At 48.7% G+C, this 18,180-nt stretch overlaps 1 protein-coding gene across 1 annotated transcript in view; it reads left to right on the top strand.

Moving 5' to 3' along the window:
* LOC144175685 (uncharacterized) overlaps positions 1-15,889 on the top strand; it is a 32,756-nt gene extending 16,867 nt beyond the window's left edge. The window contains exons 2-13 of the mRNA XM_077704726.1: positions 1,244-1,267; positions 5,021-5,086; positions 5,320-5,398; positions 6,100-6,451; positions 8,384-8,831; positions 9,742-9,910; positions 11,167-11,250; positions 11,337-11,573; positions 14,242-14,413; positions 14,476-14,621; positions 15,246-15,417; positions 15,766-15,889. Of these exons, the coding sequence (XP_077560852.1) occupies positions 1,244-1,267; positions 5,021-5,086; positions 5,320-5,398; positions 6,100-6,451; positions 8,384-8,831; positions 9,742-9,910; positions 11,167-11,250; positions 11,337-11,573; positions 14,242-14,413; positions 14,476-14,621; positions 15,246-15,417; positions 15,766-15,889 (2,073 nt within the window). The remainder of the gene's footprint in view (positions 1-1,243; positions 1,268-5,020; positions 5,087-5,319; positions 5,399-6,099; positions 6,452-8,383; positions 8,832-9,741; positions 9,911-11,166; positions 11,251-11,336; positions 11,574-14,241; positions 14,414-14,475; positions 14,622-15,245; positions 15,418-15,765) is intronic.
* The last annotated feature ends 2,291 nt before the right edge of the window (positions 15,890-18,180 follow it).

Genomic DNA, 18,180 nt, shown 5'->3' with positions numbered 1-18,180 from the left:
GGCGGCTATGTTGTGAGGAGCACCACCAAGCAGTTGCACTGCACAGAATGTGGTGGCCACCTAGTTTCAGACATCACGCGACCTCTGGCAGCACTGAAAGACAATAACAGCCTGATTGAGTCGTTTCGGTTAGTGCACATTGCCGTCCAGGTGTCAAACAACATCATACGCCGCGACATCAGCAGTTCCCACCTACTACGCGCTGATGTGCTAACATTGAAAGCATTCAGCAACTTCGCCCAGTAGTATAGCTACTTGTTCGAAGGCCTAGTGCACTACTGTGACAAACCTTCTCACGTCACGAGCTTAATCAGGGTGGTCATCCAGAAGAACATCGTGCTCCGCCTCAAGGCAATTGCTCACCGCATCACTGAAAAAACAAAGGCTCCTACATAAGGCACAAGCTGAAAAAGCAGGTTTTATTTGCACACCAGTAGTGGCCAGCTCAAGGGGAGTGTGGCTTTTGTCGGTTGCAGCGAGTACCTGTGACAGGAAACTTGGTGGCCTAGGAGTGCTTTGTGCTATGTTCAGTGTTTGCCGCACCATATTCTGCCTCCGTCGGCTGACAGGAAGTCCCCGTGACTGGGAGCTTGGTGTCTTCTGCTCAGAGTTTTACGCGCTGTGGACTGCTTGCCGGTTGACACCGAGTTCCTCTGACAGGGAACTTAGTGGCCTTGGAGTTTGTGCTGTGTTCAGTGTTCGACGCACTCTGTTCTTGCTGTGTCAGCTGACAGAGTACCTGTGACAGGGAACTTGTTCACCCTGGTATCCTTTCTTGTGGTGCTCAGTGTCTCACGCGCTGTGATCTGCCTCGCGGCTGACAGCTAGTCCCTTGGACAGGGAAATTGGTGGCCCTGGTATCGTTTGTTGTGGTGTTCAGTTTTTACGCGCTCCGCTTTGGCTTTGCTTGGTGAACCTGGTGTCTCTTCTTGTGGTGTTCAGTGTTTTCGGAACCATGTTCTGTCCCCATCTGCTGACAGTGACTACCTGTGACCGGGAACTTAGTGGCCCTGATGTTTCTTCTTGTGGTGTTCAGTGTTTGACGCACTGTGATCTGCCTGTCGGCTCACATCGAGTCCCTCTGACAGGGAGCTTGATGGCCTTCGAGTCTTTTGTGTTCAGTGTTTGCCGCACCATGTTCTGCCCCCGTTGGTTGACTGTGAGTCCCTGTGACAGGGAACTGGGTGACCCTGCTGCCGTTGTTCTGGTCTTCAGTGTTTTCTGCACCCTGTTGCCCCTGTAGGCTGACAGCTACTTCCTTGGACAGGTAACTTGGTGACCCTGGTGTCGTTTCTTGTGGTGTTCTGTGCTTGACGCGCTGTAATCTGCCTCTCGGCTGACAGCTAGTTCCTTGGACAGTGCACTTCGTGAGCCTGGTGTCTCTTCTTGTGGTGTTCTGTGTTGCACGCACTGTTACCTGCCTCTCGACTGACGGCTACTCCCTTGGACATGGTAAAAAGCGCACTAGACTGGGACAGAAGAAGAGACATCACAGCGCTAGACATCAACTGAGGCTTTACTGACAGCAAATGCAACAAATGTCAATGCGCAGAAACGCTAAAAGGATACGGAAGGGGCAGGTTTCACAGAAATTGTGATTCAAGCTGCTGCAGATATGCTTTTTCTTTTGTGTGCAAAGCCAAACACGGTGTGCTCACGCATTCGTCATTTTTCTTGATTATCCAGAATGCCTGGAAGATCTCTATTCCCAACTGTGTCCTAAAGATGCGGAGGACGCGTGTTCCCTGAAATTCGCGCGTGCAACAGCACCGCCGGCAGTGATCTGCCAAATTTCTTCTCCCCGTCCATGAATTTACGGCTGAGCGATGCTCTCCCAATCGTTCATTAATACAGCGTCCGGTCTGTCCGACGTAGCATCTTCCACAATCTGGTGGAATCCTGTAGACCACACCTACTTTACAATCCACGAAGCGTGTGGAGTGCTTAATTATGCAGCCAGCCTTTCCAGCTCCTTTGTTAACGGTTTTGCACATACGTGCAAGCTTGCCTGGCACTGAAAAATTAACCTGGGTGCCGCACCTTCCAGCCACTTTTTTGAGCCGGTGGGACAGGTTGTCTACGTATGGCACGACGACAGGCCGCTCCTTCTGGCCTTCAGGTGGAATCAGGCTTCCTGCTGTGGAAGCCAGCAATTCCGCAGGACAACCAGCATTGCGCAGGCGTCGAGCTTGGTGCTGAAGGCTACATGCCACTTGGTGGTCACAGGACTTTTTGAGAGGAGCGCGCATGCAGGTTTTGGTGATAAACCTTTTCACGATCTTGGAATAGGCCGAATCGTAGTTAAAGGGACCCAGAAAAGCTTTGTGAAGGTGGCAATCAAATGCATTCAGGTGGTAGAACACACAACGGGCGATTTGTGAGCCAAGTGTGAGCCCCATGCGTTGTACGGATAATTTGTAAACGATTTTTGAAGATCGCCGTTTTCAGCCGACGAGCGCGACGCAACAGCGAGCCAACCGCGGTTGACGGAAGGCCGACCGCGGATGACGTATCCCCGGTCGCTGCTGACGCAACGGTGAGGCGCCCCCCGATTCGGCCGATGGTAAGCCGCCGGTGACGTCACTGCCATCGGCTTCCGGGTGCTTTTCCTTTCTTCCTGCGCGATCCCGAGTAGGCCTAGAGTTCCGGATTTCTGCAGCGACGTTATGTTACGAGCGCTCCGCGTCCTCTGGGTCTGGATCAAGATGAGTTATCCGTGCCACGTCGTTGGCTGCAAAGCCAGTGACTGGAGTGGTGTCAAAATGAGGCACTCTCTGCCGAAGGATCCGCACTTGCGAGCTGTTTGGCTGGAGCGCATCGGCCTCTCCGAGTCGGCGGCGCCTAGAAGTGTTCGTGTTTGTGGCAGGCATTTCCCGCCCGAAGCGTACCACTACAACCTGGAGTTTGTGCAGAGGAGCGCCGTGGGCATGAAACATCTTCATTTGAAGAAGAATACCGTGCCAACATTGTTACTTCCCAAAACACGGGTGAGTCTGTCAGATTAACCGGTGTTACAGTGGTTATGAACGGCCGCCCAATTTTTTACCAATATCGCGGGAGCGTCGACCGTTCCGTCGATCAGCGCCGTTAACGGCTGATACTGTTAATTGCTGGTTGGAGGGCAGTGTGATAAGCGAATAAAAAAATCAGGGGCGGCCGTCTGATCTTGCAACAGCTTTGCGGCTACTCTCGCCGGGTTTGTCGTATCGCTCCATCATACGGCGCTGATCGACCGAACGGTCGACGACCCCTTGATATTGGTAAAAAATTGGGCGGGTGTACTGCACCCTTCACATCGAAACGACATCAAGTTCGGCCTCGCTCATTGCTTGGGCTGGACGGTGAACGTACTCCCGCCCAATTTTTTACCAATATCACGGGAGCGTCGACCGCTCCGTCGGTCAGCGCCGTATGATGGAGTGATACGCAAACTCGGCGAGACTAACCGCATGCGCATTAAGCAAACGGCGCTGCTATCGTCTTGTGCTGGGCTGTTCCAAGAGGAAACAACCACCCCCGATTATTTTATTCGCTTATCACACTGCCCCCCAACCCGCCGTTAACGGGGCGAAGACGGCAAGTGGAAGCGAGTGGTAAGAGCAGTATGGGGTGGCTGTCGGCTCTTGGAAAAGCCTAGCAGACGACGGCAGCAGCGGCCTTCGCTTAGTGCGCATGCGGTTACTCTCGCCGAGTTTGTCGTATCACCCCATCATACGGCGCTGATCGGCGGAACGGTCGACGCTCCCGTGATATTGGTAAAAAATTGGGCGGGTGTACATGTACAGCGCACAGCCTCGTATGTGCAGTAGCTTCGGTCCTACCGAACGTGGAAGAGACTTCCCGTGATATTGTAGAACAACCGCATTTTACGCTGAATTCGGGGAGCGGGGTGCGAAAGCTCGTTTATAAGACTTCGCCAAGTTAACTGGTATATATCGTATCAGTTGTGTTCGCGGAAGACGTTTGTATGGCAGGGAAAGCAATCATACGAAATGTCTTTTTGAAACGGGAATGCTGTTTTCGCTCAGCTCGAAAAATGCAAAACCTGCAGCGGAACACAAGTCGCAAATTATGGGGGGGGGGGGGGGGTGCACGTACTGCAGATGGAGATTGCTCGATGTTGATGACTTGCAATTCGCACAGTGCATCAGGCAAGCAAGGACTCTCAGAACACGTAGCTAACGGCATCATTAAATCTTCATATGCTGAATAACACAACGTCCAAAATACCAGTGAATGACTGCAAAGTTGCCTGACATTTTCCTAAAAGCTTCATATATGTAAACGGAGTAAAACTTCAACCCTGCAAACGCTACTCGCAGTTTTTTTTTTTGAGAGGGTAGAGTTTATGAACACAGCCTCCAAGGAGACAGCCCAATGCTAGCTAAAATTACAGGCTAACTATTACTGCAGGCCTTACTTGAAGATGTACATGGGCAAAAACTATTTGACAGAGCACAGTGGATTTCAACTACTGTACACAACAAAATGAAATTTTTCCTAATTAAGATGGAGCAATTTGTGACTGATGCCATGCAAAAAACAGGCGTGCAGCTGGTATCATTGGAGGCAATTGCAATCTGAAAGTTCATGTCGTACGTCGATGAATACATGCCAATAAGTGAGGGAGAATTTTACACTTGCTCCTAGACTTTCTCACAACCACCTCGGCATTTTTTTTTTTCAAAACACACTTGGCTCACCAGCAGAGTCAAAGGCCAGCTGATGTGACGACCCAGGCCTCTACCTCTCTCGTAAGAACAACATTTCATGCATGTAACTTGAGCGTGCTTTGAGAAGAACCTCCACACAACCACTTGTGTGTTACTCAAAACGCAGATACTTCACCAGGAGAATCAAGGGCCAGCTGTTGTGATGACCCGTGCCTCTACCTCTCAGGTAAGAAGTATGCGGGCTTTGAACAGTTGCATATAGATGGTGAATGTAGTTAGAAAAAACCATTAATATCGATGTTGTGTTACCTCATTAAAATAGCACTTTGTTTTATATTGCTACGCAGGCTCAGGTGCTGGTGATGCAAGTGCCTGGAGCAAGTGCGAGTGCCACTGCAATCGGCCCTGCCCAGGTAAAAGCAGCTCCTCTGATGCCGCTAACCTTACTGCCCTCAATGGTTTGTACCCCCGATCGTACCCTGCCCTTCATTTTTCCTTCAACTTACCCAATCTACCATTTCATTTTCTTCGACTCCCAAGCTTCTGAAGTGTGTGCTGCTAAATGAAATACAGTGTTCGGGGTGTGTACTAACTGCCCTTGCCTCGTCAATCAGAGGGGAGCTCACATATGCCCATTTTTTTGTAGGGACCATTGCGGACATGCACATGCTTTGCTGAGAGGCGCAGTGTGGGCACCCAGACAACACCAGAGCGTCGATCCATCGGTAAGCTAAACAGCATAAGAAGCCTTATGGCAAAAAATGTCATATGGTGACGGAGAACTCCTAGTTTGCATTACACAGCAATAACAGCACCCATTAGTGCCTGTAATGGAATCTAAGAAGTAGCAGCATGACATTCGAGAGATATTTTCTTGTGTGAACCAGCTTCTAGACACAAAGGAAGGAACAGCGCATATTTCGACGAAGGACAGGCAGAAACACACCACAAGTGCTGACTATCAACCGATCGCTTTATTAGAAGTTGCGGATAATAAATTGTACGCTTACTGGGAAAGATGCAACAAGCGCGTACAGAAGATAGAGGAGAAGGTTGCCTAGCCTGCCAAACCATTGATATCACCGAATTTGACATAATGGTTTGACAGGTTAGGCAACCTTCTCTCTTTTCTGTACGCGCTTGTTGCATCTTTCCCAGTAAGTGTACTATTTATTATCTGCAACTTGTAATAAAGTGATCGGTTGATAGTCAGCACTTGTGGTGTGTGTTTCTGCCTGTCCTTCGTCGAAATGTGCGCTATTCCTTCCGTTGTGTCTGACCACCAAATAGCCCAACATGGCACCCTCTTCAAGACACAAAATATTCGCAACTGAATGCAAGTGTTTGTAATGAGTTTGGTGACGCAATCTAATTCACCCCGTGTGGTAATGCACAACTGCTGAGTATCTATGGGGACATTTTGCAGCCACACAGGCCAACACCACCTTGCGGCTTCTCGTGTCGGCCAAGACACAAACTGATGCCCCTGTTGTGGAGGCAGTTCCTGGAGAAGCTGAGCCCGATTTTGAACCTGCCAGAACTTCACGAGTGGCTGCAGCAGTGGCTGTCACTCCTCTGCCGGCGAGCTTCAGGCCAGCTCGTTGTTCATCACCTCGATTAGAGGATGAGGCGACGCAAGGCACCAGAGGACAAGACATGTCGGGCGACACTACGTTGGCATCTGAAGGGGATGAGATGTGCCAAACAGATGACCCAACGTACGACCCGTCAGACTTCCCCTTGGATGCTGACTTCCCCTTGGATGCCATCTTCAGCAGGTATTCAAGATTATGCTTTTATGGCTACTAACAGCCCACACAAATGAGGGACGAACAAAGAAGCAACATGCTGATTCACAATCAACACCATTGAACAATACAATTGAATTTATACTACGACAAACCAAACTGTGCGTGGCAGGCGACTCCAAGCCAGGAGGAGCAGGACCTTGTTTCATCTCACTATTCAATTTTTAAAGACGATAGTCTTTCTTGGGCTACTTAAACCCAGAAATTTTGGTCTGTCTGTATGTCTGTCTGCCTGCCCGTGACTCGATTCAGCCACCCGGCCAAAGTAGAACAAGCCCTGCGCAATAGTCTTATATAGTCACACCTAAATCTACCCGTCTAAGTCCGGTGTAGTGTTCATACTTGTCAACATTGTTGAAGAATAACAAGACATTACGCAAATATAAGACAAGAAATTGATACAGAAATGATATTTGCAGCGTTTCTTTATAAAAAATCACACATGATTGATTTTTGCGAAATTAAATACTTCACCAACTGCAGAAAAAAAATTCTCCCCACCGTCGCCTGCTGTCGCCAGCGCCACTATAGCTTCTTGCGCCATTTTAAGAAATCAATTAGCGACAGTTACATAAGATCCCACTAGATAGGTTTCACGTTCTCCTTGTAACGCACGTGGATTGGGACAACGGGGTTCTATAAATGCTGAAGTAGGGCGTCTCGATTCACGCGCGTCTTTGCCGTACGGCAGCGTTGGCATAGATGCACCTGGCCTGGTGCAGTTGAACGCGGTAAATTTAAAATGATTTAAGCAAACATTTGGTGTTTTTACCTCACGAGGAGCGCGCCGTAAGAGAAGTAACATGGGAGGTGAGTGGGAAAGCAAAGGGAAGCAAAAGTCGACAAAGACTATAGTTTTTTGTCAACATTTGCAATGAAAGGAGCAGATATGCGGCCAGTTTTTTTGTTTGCTCAGCACAGTCGATGGGCAGTTTACGCACATTGTTCCCAGAATATGGAATGCCTCAACCACCGTATGCTTTGACCTGTCTCTGAGTGAAAACAGCACTTTAGTTTTATTAGGATTAGGATTGCAGCAACAGTTCTAACAGTGCAGTGAGAAATGCTCCCGCATGCCTTTCCCTAGGCCACTCCTGTGCTGCATAATGCGCACATTCAAACAACGGCGTATCTCGCCCACATATTGACCGCTGCACATCAATAGAGCACTGTAAACCACACTTGTTCTGCCCTGCACAAATCGTGCTTTGTGGCTTACCTTGCAGCTCTGACACCTGCTTTCTGCTGGCATCTTTCTTTTAGACAGCCGAACAGACAACTTAGTTTAATGGGCGCTTTTAGTCTGTGCAAAATGCTAGGCACATAGGGAACCACAGCTAGGTTTTTTTCTTTCTGTAGTGGTTCTTGTGGTGGCTGCTTGCCACACGTGGCAGCTCGATTTGTGTTCAAGGTGGTTCCATTCGGTGTGGTCTGCAATAAGTTTTTGTTGTGAGTCAGTGCTTGTCCTGATGCTTCTTCAACCCGCATCTATGCAGTGCTTTTAGTAGCCATGAACCAGTCCAAACTCACCGAGTTGTCCATTCTGATGCTGGTTTAGCTAGCATTGTGACTGTGGGCTGGTAGTAACAAAAAGGTGTTAACAAAAGGATGCTACTTTTTTATGCATGCCGAAATGCACTTGGCGCAGAAATTGCTGCTTTGCCCCATTCTCAAAATTATGTCTTTTATGATCACTTTGCGCCCTTAATTAAACAGCTGAACGCTTTCTTCTGTTTGAGCACATTTTAGTTCCACAGTACCAGTTTCCGTGGTTCCAGAACCGCTAAGGCAATGCAAAGGAACAGAGAAGTAGCGTTTTGTGTATTTTAGCATTTGTGGCAAAAATGAGGGTAGTACGTGTGAGATTGAAAGGCACTAAAGTTGGTGTGCATTTTCATGCAGCAGCCACCAGCCCCAGGAGCTTGCTGTGCACGCGGAACGAAAATTTCTGGTTTTTGAAAGGTGCCTGGAGAAGCTTCTTGTACACTGCCGTGCCTGCTGCGAGAGCTGCCCATTCTGCCGAAAGTGCACACACAAGTTCACCGTCACTGGCACGCAGCTGGAGGTCGTGAGCCTGTGCTCTGTGGCCCACTCGACAACCTGGGAGAGCCAGCCAAGTGTGGGTGGCAACCCCGCCGGAAACCTCCTTCTGGTGTCGGGCATCTTCTTCGCGGGCTGCCTCGCAGCCCCAGTGCTCCGCTTGCTGGCGTCTATCAACATTCAGATTTTTACGGAGAGGACGTTCTACAACTACCAGCGAGCATACTTGGTGCCTGCCGTAAATGAGGTGGGGCACTATTGCACCTTGTCTATCTCGAGCTTTTGTGTCTGGCGACATAACTTTAAAGCAGTTTAGAGGCGAATCCCTTCGCTATGTGCGAGAAATACAAAATACACTAAAACCCCTTATTTCGAACTTTTGGTTAATTTAGACGAGGCATCTGGTCCCATCCAAATTGTGCATTGTTCTATGGCTGAAAACTCATTTATTTGGACAGATTCAGGCACAATTCAATTAATTTGAGCTTTCCGGAGTTCAACTAATACGTATTCGCAGCAGAAATGAAAGGCGCACGTAAAAAAAGAATGGAACGGGATGCTATCAAGCTTGTGTACTTCTCGGAGGCACAAAAGAATGCATGGCAATGGTTCACCAGCAAGTGAAAGGCAGAATGTCCATCGCTGTAGCCATCAGCCTAGAGAGCAACCATTGATTTTTTTTTCTTTTGTTTTGAACACTCTCGTGTCATTATTTACATCGTCACCTCCGCAAAGTAAACGACAGCCACTGTTATTTTAACAGAACAAAAGTTTGGTTACGTTAACAGCTTTTTTCAGTTCTTATGACAGTACTTGCGATAATTCGGACACTCAGTTAATTTGAACATTCTCGCCACTACAATGAATAATCCAAATTTACGGAGTTTTACTGCATCTGCATATCTTTTTCGGCCAGTTGCTCGATCTCTTGCTCATGACACGAACAGTGGGTGGCAGCATAGGCGTCTGCAGGATTTGGTCTTGTGGGGGGCAAACCCATTGTATTGAGGGGTAAGAGGGAGAGGGCAAGGGGGCCGGGCATTGTGTTCTATGGTGGCTTGGGGGTGAGGGGGGCAAGTGCCCCTTTTGCACCCCGCTGCCGATGCCCATGGGTGGCAGTAATTGTAGCTTCTGTCTGCATAAAAGCTAACTATTGGAGAACAGTATCAGTTCTGGTAGTTGCTGGCTCAGACGTGTGTGTGTGGTGCCCTTGAATGCAGGTTTTCCAAGAGGACGAGTACAGGCTCATAGCTGACCTGGAAGGGACTGAGGTGGAGCTGGCAGGTGACGGCCGCTTCGACTCTCCCGGCTTCAGTGCAACGTACATGACGTGCAGTGTGCTGGCCACAGAGGTTGGCCGCATCATTCTCAGCGAGCAAATCCGGGTTGGCGAGGTAGGCCCTCCACATACGCACAGAAAAAGGTAACCTTAAACTCGGTTGCTTTTTTCCTGCAGTCAAGCGCTGTGACCACCAGTGTCTCCATGGAAAAGGAGGGAATGAACACAGTCCCTCCTGTGTCACAGAAATGTGCAGTGGAAAATGGAAAAACATGGAAGACTAGTGCCAGTTTCATTATGACGTGCGCGACCTAAAAAAACTTGGTACATCACATCAGACCAATGTACTCTAGTGAAATGGAAAAAAAGTCAATGACATTAGAAAGGGAGACAGATGCTGCATAACTTTGCAACTTAGTTGGCTACAACAGCTAGGGTGCAGAATCCAGAGGCTAGTGTGGTAAAAACATGCCTATGGCCAGTACAAGTTAAAAACAGCAGCAGCATATCTATGCCGAGTCACCAAGTGACGTGCAACAGCTAACCACTCCAGTTTGGTTCTTATAGAAGCGCACAAGCCACATTAGGTTAGCAGGTGTCTTTTAGTGGTTGTAGATAGCTCACACATTTATATAGCAACTTGTTTCATCTACAGCAGCATACTCGTACCACTTAGTCTCGATATTTTGGAAATAAGTCTAAGCTTAAATGAAGCCTTACAAGGTTTTTTGTAGCTGCCTGCTAAGGGGCACTTATAACGTGTGTTGAATGGTGCATGTGTTCAGTCAGCATAGTGCAGCTGGTCATCATCATCATTCTGGGTACTAACGATAGAGGCAGCAGTGCAGATGAGTGGCCTGGAGGCAGGAGAAGGCAATCTGTTTGATGAAGTCGATGGTGTGTGTTGAAGGGATAAGTAGTGTACTCTTCACACGGACTAAAGGCACATTCTACTTGCGACTTGGGCACGTCACGCAACGCGTGTCACAAGGTGAGGCGGTGATCACACTTGTGGCGAGTGATGATGCAACTGCATTTAGTGGAGCAGTTACCACACCTGCATGACTTCGTCAATGCTTTCGCTATTGTACTCAAAAGAAAAAGGTGTTACACTAGGGCAACAAGAGCAGGTTAAAATTACTCTAGAACACATTCTACTAACCTGGATTAGTTCCAAAAGCGTTGAATATCTGCTTGGTCATTCACTCGTCGTGTGCCTTCGCCAACAACCAAATGGCACCAAAACCAGTCCTATCTGACCGTTAACGATGGCTAACAAGTAGTGTGCTAAAAAACTGTACAAAGCTTAACTAACTTTACTGGCTCCGAGTGTAAAACAGTTCATGTGGCTAACTTTTTTCTTCAGACCATCACCCTAGCATCAGGCGATACTTCAGGCTGGAGAGGCCTGGTATGAGGCACTATTTCGACATCTGGCACATCGCCAAGGGTAATTGTCCTGAACTTTATCAGCTAAGAGCAGCTGGAAATGTCGCAAGCACGGCCTGACGGAGTTCCTGTGTATCCATATCCCAGGCGTCAAGAAGAAGCTCCGTACTGCCAGCAAAAGGCACGCGGTGCTGGAGTGCTGGATCCAGCCCATAGGCAACCATCTATGCTGGGTGGCTGCAATGGGCCAAGGTGACAGCGAGCTGATCCTCAGCATGTGGAAAAGCATCCTGAACCATGTGTGTGATGTGCACACTGGCCACGACGGGCCCTTTGCTGAATGCCTGCACGAGCCCCTTGAGGACAGACGGTGGATCAAACCATGTAAGTTATCCAGCAAACATTTGCCCCTTACGGGTTATGCTCGTGGCATGTGCTGGAGAAGCACAAGCGTGTGCACAAAATGGCTGTGTTGCCAAACTGTGCTTACATGCTTTTCCTCGGACATTGGCTTGGCACTGTACCAGCTCTACTTTCTATCTTTCCTGTGTCTGCAGATGCCACAAAAAAAGGAAAGTACACGAAGTGCTTACATGCCACCTGTTTAGTATTGTAAGGTCACGAGCTTAAAGGGACCCCAGAAAGCTTTGTGAAGATTACAATCAAATGCATTCAGGTGGTAGAACACATAACGGAGGATTTTTGAGCTAAGTGTGAGCCCCATACGTTGCACGGATAATTTTTAAACAATTTTTGAAGATAGCCCTTCTCAGCTGATGAGCGCGACGCCGCAGCGAGCCGATCGCTGCTGACGCAACGGCGAGCCGCCCCCCCCTGATTCGCTATAGTGGTGCGATAGCAAAAGAGTTAAAATGCATTTGTTCCTCTTTTTTTCTCTCTAAATTCACTGGTTAGTACTTGTGTGTTTCATCCAGTAAGCAAGGCTGCTATGCGTCACTAGCCTTGCAAAATATTCAGCAAGTGGGAAAACAGTGCAGGAGATGGAGGAAAAGTGGCGCTCTTCAAAGGACCCAGAAAAGCCTTTTGTAATAGTTACAAAAGGCCTGTATTGTCGCTTAGCACCACATCGATCAATTTGATCGATAATTTGGGAGCGCCTTTTCATTGCGTTTCAGGCGTTGCTCGAACAAGTAAAGCTGTTCGGAGTTAGATCAGAAAATGGCCTTTCAAAATCAGTGTTGTTTTCATTTTTGAACGGAAACATAATTTTTGACATGCTTTTGAAACACCTGGGTGTGGAAAAGGGGCGTGGTCATCGCGCGTCACTGCTACCAACGAAGAATGCATGTCACTCGTAATTACTCTGCACCAGCGTTTGTTTTTTGCTATGAGAGCGTGAATGGTGAGCCAGCAAACAATTTTCAATCGTCAGGTTCGCGCTCTGACTGTAATAATCCCAGAAATCGGCTGAAAATGTCAAGCAGTGCCTGGTTGGAAAGCTACTTTATGATTTTAGGCAGTTTTATTGCCTTTGCGCACGTTGTTCTACGTTATGTGGTAGTTCTACTTACCCAAGGACCAGTCGCGAACAGTTTACAAGTTTCAGTTTCGTTTCTGCATCGCAAAATTTATATTTAGTGCTACTACGCAGTTACCCAACTTCAAGGCTACCTGCCATGGCACCTGCAGCGTCCGCGACTGATCCTCGAAAAAAGCACGCCGCTCCTGATTTCTCCCACCCTAACCCGATTTGTGCGATGAGAACTTTGGATGCAAGTCAAAATATTACACTTAGTCGCCAGATATCTGTTACGCCCAGGACAGCGCTTCAAACAGGCATTACACTGCCAGCTGCTCGCCTTCCAGTTTCGTTACCATGTGAGGGTATATCCGGGTGTCTAATGTTGCCGCGTAGTTGAACTGTCTATTCGGAAAGAGACCCCGATAAGTTTTTCTACTGTTTCATTTGAAAACTGTTAGGGGGCGCTGCAATAGAGGAGGCTCGTTGTGCTGATCTTTTTTATCGCACAACTGCTACTCGGCCAAAGATCACAGGGCACGATTCTAGGGCATCGTACCTCATTTTTGCGAGCAAGGCTACAATTGCGAGGAAGAAGATGATAATAAAGCTCAGCTTTATGTTTTGAGATAACTGACCGTGAGCGTCCACAAGCATCAACCACGGCGTTCCGTTTTCAACTTCATGCATGTTTTTTTTCCGCATCGCGTGCTTGTCCCAAATATTGTGCTCGCTGTAAATGCAAAGTCAGTCATTGACAAGATGTTTTTACATTATGTGGGGGCAAATTGGTGCCTCTGATAATGTCAAACCGCCAGATTTATTCCAGGGAACCACCCGAAATTGCACATTTTGAATTGGAGGTTGGGCTTCACCGCAAGACACGAGCACCGTGCGTGCTAATATTTTTTTATGTATCTGACAAACTGATCTGCGCAATGTTTTTGAAATGTTTCCCGACAAAAGTATATTCTAATTTTTTTTTACTATCGGTGGTTTGATTTACACAACTCTTTTTTTATCATTTTTTTTTCGACAACTTGACAGAAATTTTGATTGATATATATTTTTTCACAACTATGATATATAAAAACATTTAAAAAACTGGTGTTACTGGGAAGGCAGGTAAATATTCTGCATTTTGCGTTCCTGTAATTAGTGCCTAACCAATGTTTTTAGGAGGAAAAAATGTTTTCTTGGACTCCTGAAAATTGGTCAATTTTCCGGCAGCACCAAAAGAGTTAAACTGATTTGTGTTTGTTTGCATTGCATGTCTCTTTCTTCAATGTACCTTTTATGGAATGTCTCAACAGCTCCGAAGTTATCTGCAGTTGCCTTGAAGAAGCACACCTCTCTGGATTGCAGCTCAGTGGCTATATTAGTGGGTCCACACTGTTCTAACTTGCAAGCAGTGACTAGGGGGTAGGCATCCGTACACCTGCAGCTGTCATGGAATGTATAAGGAGGGAGTTCGCAGCACACTGGCAATGTCACTGCATGCTAAATGATGGCCAGTGCACGCAATGCTACTGTACGGGATTCCTAAGCCCTGTTCTGCTGTCTCCTCTCTAGCGTCCCGAGCTTTTGCTGCCCTCAAAGGCATCGTGGAGAGCCCTTCCCTGCTGCGTGACGTGACACAGATAGCGCCTGCAGCCCAGACCTTCTCTCCGGAATCCTTCCACAGCGTGCTGATCCACTTTGCCCAAAAATCGAATGCTTTCACTCAAGGGGTGATGAAAGCCAGGTGAGCTAACTATTGCAAATTACACCGAGCTGAGCTAAGGGCTTTGCTAACTCTTTCTGCAGGACTCGGCTCGCTGTGCTCCACTTTAACGAGAATGCGTCACGGGAGCAGGCAGAGACACAGGATGGGATTAAAAGGTATAAAATCAAGTCATCCAAGTCGAGGAAGGGGCACTATACCGCCTGCCCAGTGAAGGACAGAAGCTACAGCAAGTGCCAGTAAAATGTTTTACTGAAGGAGCTTGCACTCCAAGTTGTTAAGAAATCACCACTGAGCCTCTAGACAGCCTTTTTTGTATTTGCTAGCCAACAATACCACCGAGGGACAGGCGGACAGTAGCACGTTCACTGTTATGACCACTTGTCTGTTATGATACATGAACAAAACTAACTAGCAATTGCGACAGCTTGTGGTTGCTTGTTCAGTAATGTTATCAGACTGCAACGTAACATTGATAAAAGGTGTCTCTGTGATGGAGGTAGGCTGTAGATAATTTCTCTGGAAGCTTGTTCAAAAGCGTACAGCATTGCATGTGCACTTTACAGTACAGAATATTGCGCATGCGCTAATGAAGGCGAGACGGAGTAAGCCAGCGAGGAAAATGTTGAGACAATCCAGGCAGGTTCGTTGCGAATAAACGCAGTTCAGTTTTACGGCTATTGTCATCCTTGCTTATTTCAGCTGCCTCCCACTCAGGTTTTTTTTTCCTGGCCTTCAAAATTTCAGTGGTCGGTTTAGAATCAGGGCCAGCCTAGATTCGAGTAAATACAACAGTAAATATTACGATGCTGAGTTCCTGAAAAATTGCCTGCCATGCACTGTTTGTTCACAGGATATGTGGCCGAGCTGATGATGAATGCGGTGCAACGGTGCGAGACCCAGTCGTACAGGACCAGCCGCGAGAGCACCAAGTTCCTTGCGTCTGAACAAGAGGCTGAGAACTGCACTAGGCCAGCATCAAAGGACGAAGCCAGGGAGCGCAAGGCGCAGCTCGTACAGAGCAGGCAATCTCGCTGCCCCCACTCGTCCATGGGCTGAATGACTAAGAGGAAGCCAGCGTGAGCTCGCCTCACTTGATTGATTGTAGGGTTTAACGCCCTGACGCAACGCAGGCGAAGAGGCGCGCCGTAGTGGAGGGCTCCGGATTAATTTTGACCACCTGGGGATTTTAACGTGCGCCGAAATCTCGCACACAAGAGCGTTTTTGCTTTTCGCCTCCATCAGAAAAGCGGCCGCCGCAGCCGGGAATCGAACCCGCGACCTCATGCTCAGCAGCGCAACGCCGTAGCCACTGAGCCACCGCGGCGGGTGAGCTCGCCTCACTGGTGCGTGGCTTGGGCCTCTACCTCCAGCTTCAAGAAGACGGGCCTATCAAATGCCCCGGATGCCCCTGAAGACCACTTTCTGTGGGATGACGATAAGGAGTCTGAAGCCAACGAGGCAACGACCAGCAATGTTGCCACTGACTCGGACTAGGGCTCTTCCCGCTGTCTTCTCACCTTCCCCAGACCATGAGCCAAGGAAGTCGACTGCATTTTTTTCCCTTCCGAAAGGCCGTTTTCAAGGCCAACGACGTGATGCATTTGCGAGGAACGCACTGTGCACAGTCTCCCACGCCGGTATCCTCTCAAACTCTCAGCGCAAAAACTGCGAATAAAATAAACCTATCCTCTGAGCTAGGCGCATTCGAGCAGTAGGAACGGAAGTACCAGCTGTGCGCACTGCTGTTGGTACTGGGCGTACTATGTTCGTTTTAGCTGCACAGCAGTCCGCTGCTTTGGAGTTGTCTTACACCACACTGGCCGATTGGAGTAAGTGGCGTTGTCTTATGTGACCGTTTGTCGAGCATACCCCATGTTTCAAGAAACGATTACTGTAACAAAAACAGGCCAGGTGCAAATACGGTCAAAAATTCACAGCATATCCACGGGGTGAATGATGATGAGTGGGCGAAGCTCCTGAGGGGAAATCATCGGTAAAACCGTGACTCTTCAGTGAAAGTTCGCCCACTACATCTGTGTCCGAACGTAACGTCTAGAAAGTCTTGCTTAAACCGCGCGTCGGCACCTTGGGGCTGAGCTCGCCTGATGCGCTTTGCAGACGCCTCACGAGCTCTCACTGCATCGGGGTCTGCCTGCCGATACGCGCGCTTTCTCGCCGCTTCCCGTTCTCTGACGTTTTGGAGATCCTCTTCGCGCCGCAGCCGTGCCGCTTCGCGTACGGCAGGGTCCTCGCGCCGTTGCCGTGACGCTTGGGCCTCTCGTTCTCGAACGCTGGGATCTTGGCGGCGTCGTCGCGCAGCCAGACGACACGCTTCGGCCTCCCGCTCTCGTACGGCAGGATCTTGGCGGCGCCGTCGCGCAGCTTCACGGAGCGCTTCTGCCTCGCGGGCTCGCACATCTGCAGCCTTATCCATCGGGCGACTCCGAGCGCGCGCCAACAGCGAACGGATTTTATTACAACGCTCCCCGCCATCTAGTAAACAATCCAAGAACTAAACTAGAGGTAGCCACGCCATCTAGTAAACAATCCAAGCGCATCTTTTCATCATATACAAGTACCGCCATCTAGTAAGCAATCCAAGAACTAAACTAGAGGTAGCCACGCCATCTAGTAAACAATCCAAGAACTAAACTAGAGGTGGCTACATACATACGTCGAGGATGGACAGACCAACGCAATAAGGAGCTTGGCCCCTAAAAACAAGGCAACGGTGGACACCGGTCCACAGCCCAGTATGGTAGCGCCGTTTGGGAGGACTGACGGTAAGCAAGGCTGCAGAGCCTAATGACGCACGGGAAGTTCATTTGAATATTCGCCCTTGTGACTTCAAAGCAGACGTTAGGTTCTCGCCTTGTGAGAGAAGATATGAGATGCCCACCATCGCCAGATGAAATGAAGGCACCCTCCAGGACGCTGCACTTGTTGCTTCCAAAAAAAAGGCTTTGCTAGGAGCCGGCTGGATAGGGTCTGGAAATCGGGAGTAGGCAGGCACACCGGCTTCTCGAGCCATCTAAAACTGTTTCGCGTTCTCTCGGTAAAAAATGTTGCTGTAGTCAGCAATGGCTTGGAGACTTAAATGCTACCGTAACCAGAATTTGCACTATAGACCGCACCAGTGCTGCTTGTGCTTCGCCCCTACTTTGTGACGCAATGGTGAAAAAATGAAAGGGAAGAAGGTGACAAACGCCAGCTGAGAGCTACTAAACATGATCCTCCAGTTCAAACTATTTCGTCCTTCCTTTAGGGTCCCTTGAGGGACAGGCTGCGAAGGCATTGCGACTGGCTGACACTCCAAGGCCACCAACTCGCACCTACCGAGCGCATCAAGTGCGCTTCACTCAGCCAAGTGACCACAGCATTGGAAAAAATTTTGGCCAAGCTAACCGTACGGGCCCCTGCAAGTGCAGTATCACCAACACACTAGATGGAAGTGAGGACAGTGCGCAGTGGGAAGAGGATAACTACAAACACGACGAGTTAGTATTGAATGTGCTCCCACAAGTGCCGCAAGCGTAATAAAGTGCATGTTCTAGTCCCAGTCCACTGCCTTTTTCATTCTGCTATATTTGAGGCAAGCCGAAAGAAAAAGGTTTTCTGACCTTCAAAAAGTACCAGTCTTCAAAATAGCGTGCACAGACGAGCGTCAGCAAATCGAATGCTGGGCTTGTGCAGCATATGAAAAAAAAAGAAGGAAACGCGTGCTTCCCCTCGAACATTGATAAGACAGTCAAGCGTGGCCAGATTCTGGCAATAAAACACGCAAG

Source organism: Haemaphysalis longicornis, unplaced genomic scaffold (assembly GCF_048455015.1).
Source record: "Haemaphysalis longicornis isolate Haplotype H1 unplaced genomic scaffold, Haemaphysalis longicornis Haplotype H1 scaffold_3, whole genome shotgun sequence".
NCBI classification, from domain to species: Eukaryota; Metazoa; Arthropoda; class Arachnida; order Ixodida; family Ixodidae; genus Haemaphysalis; species Haemaphysalis longicornis.
Note: the sequence above shows the minus strand (reverse complement) of the source record. Positions and strands in the feature narration are given on the sequence as shown.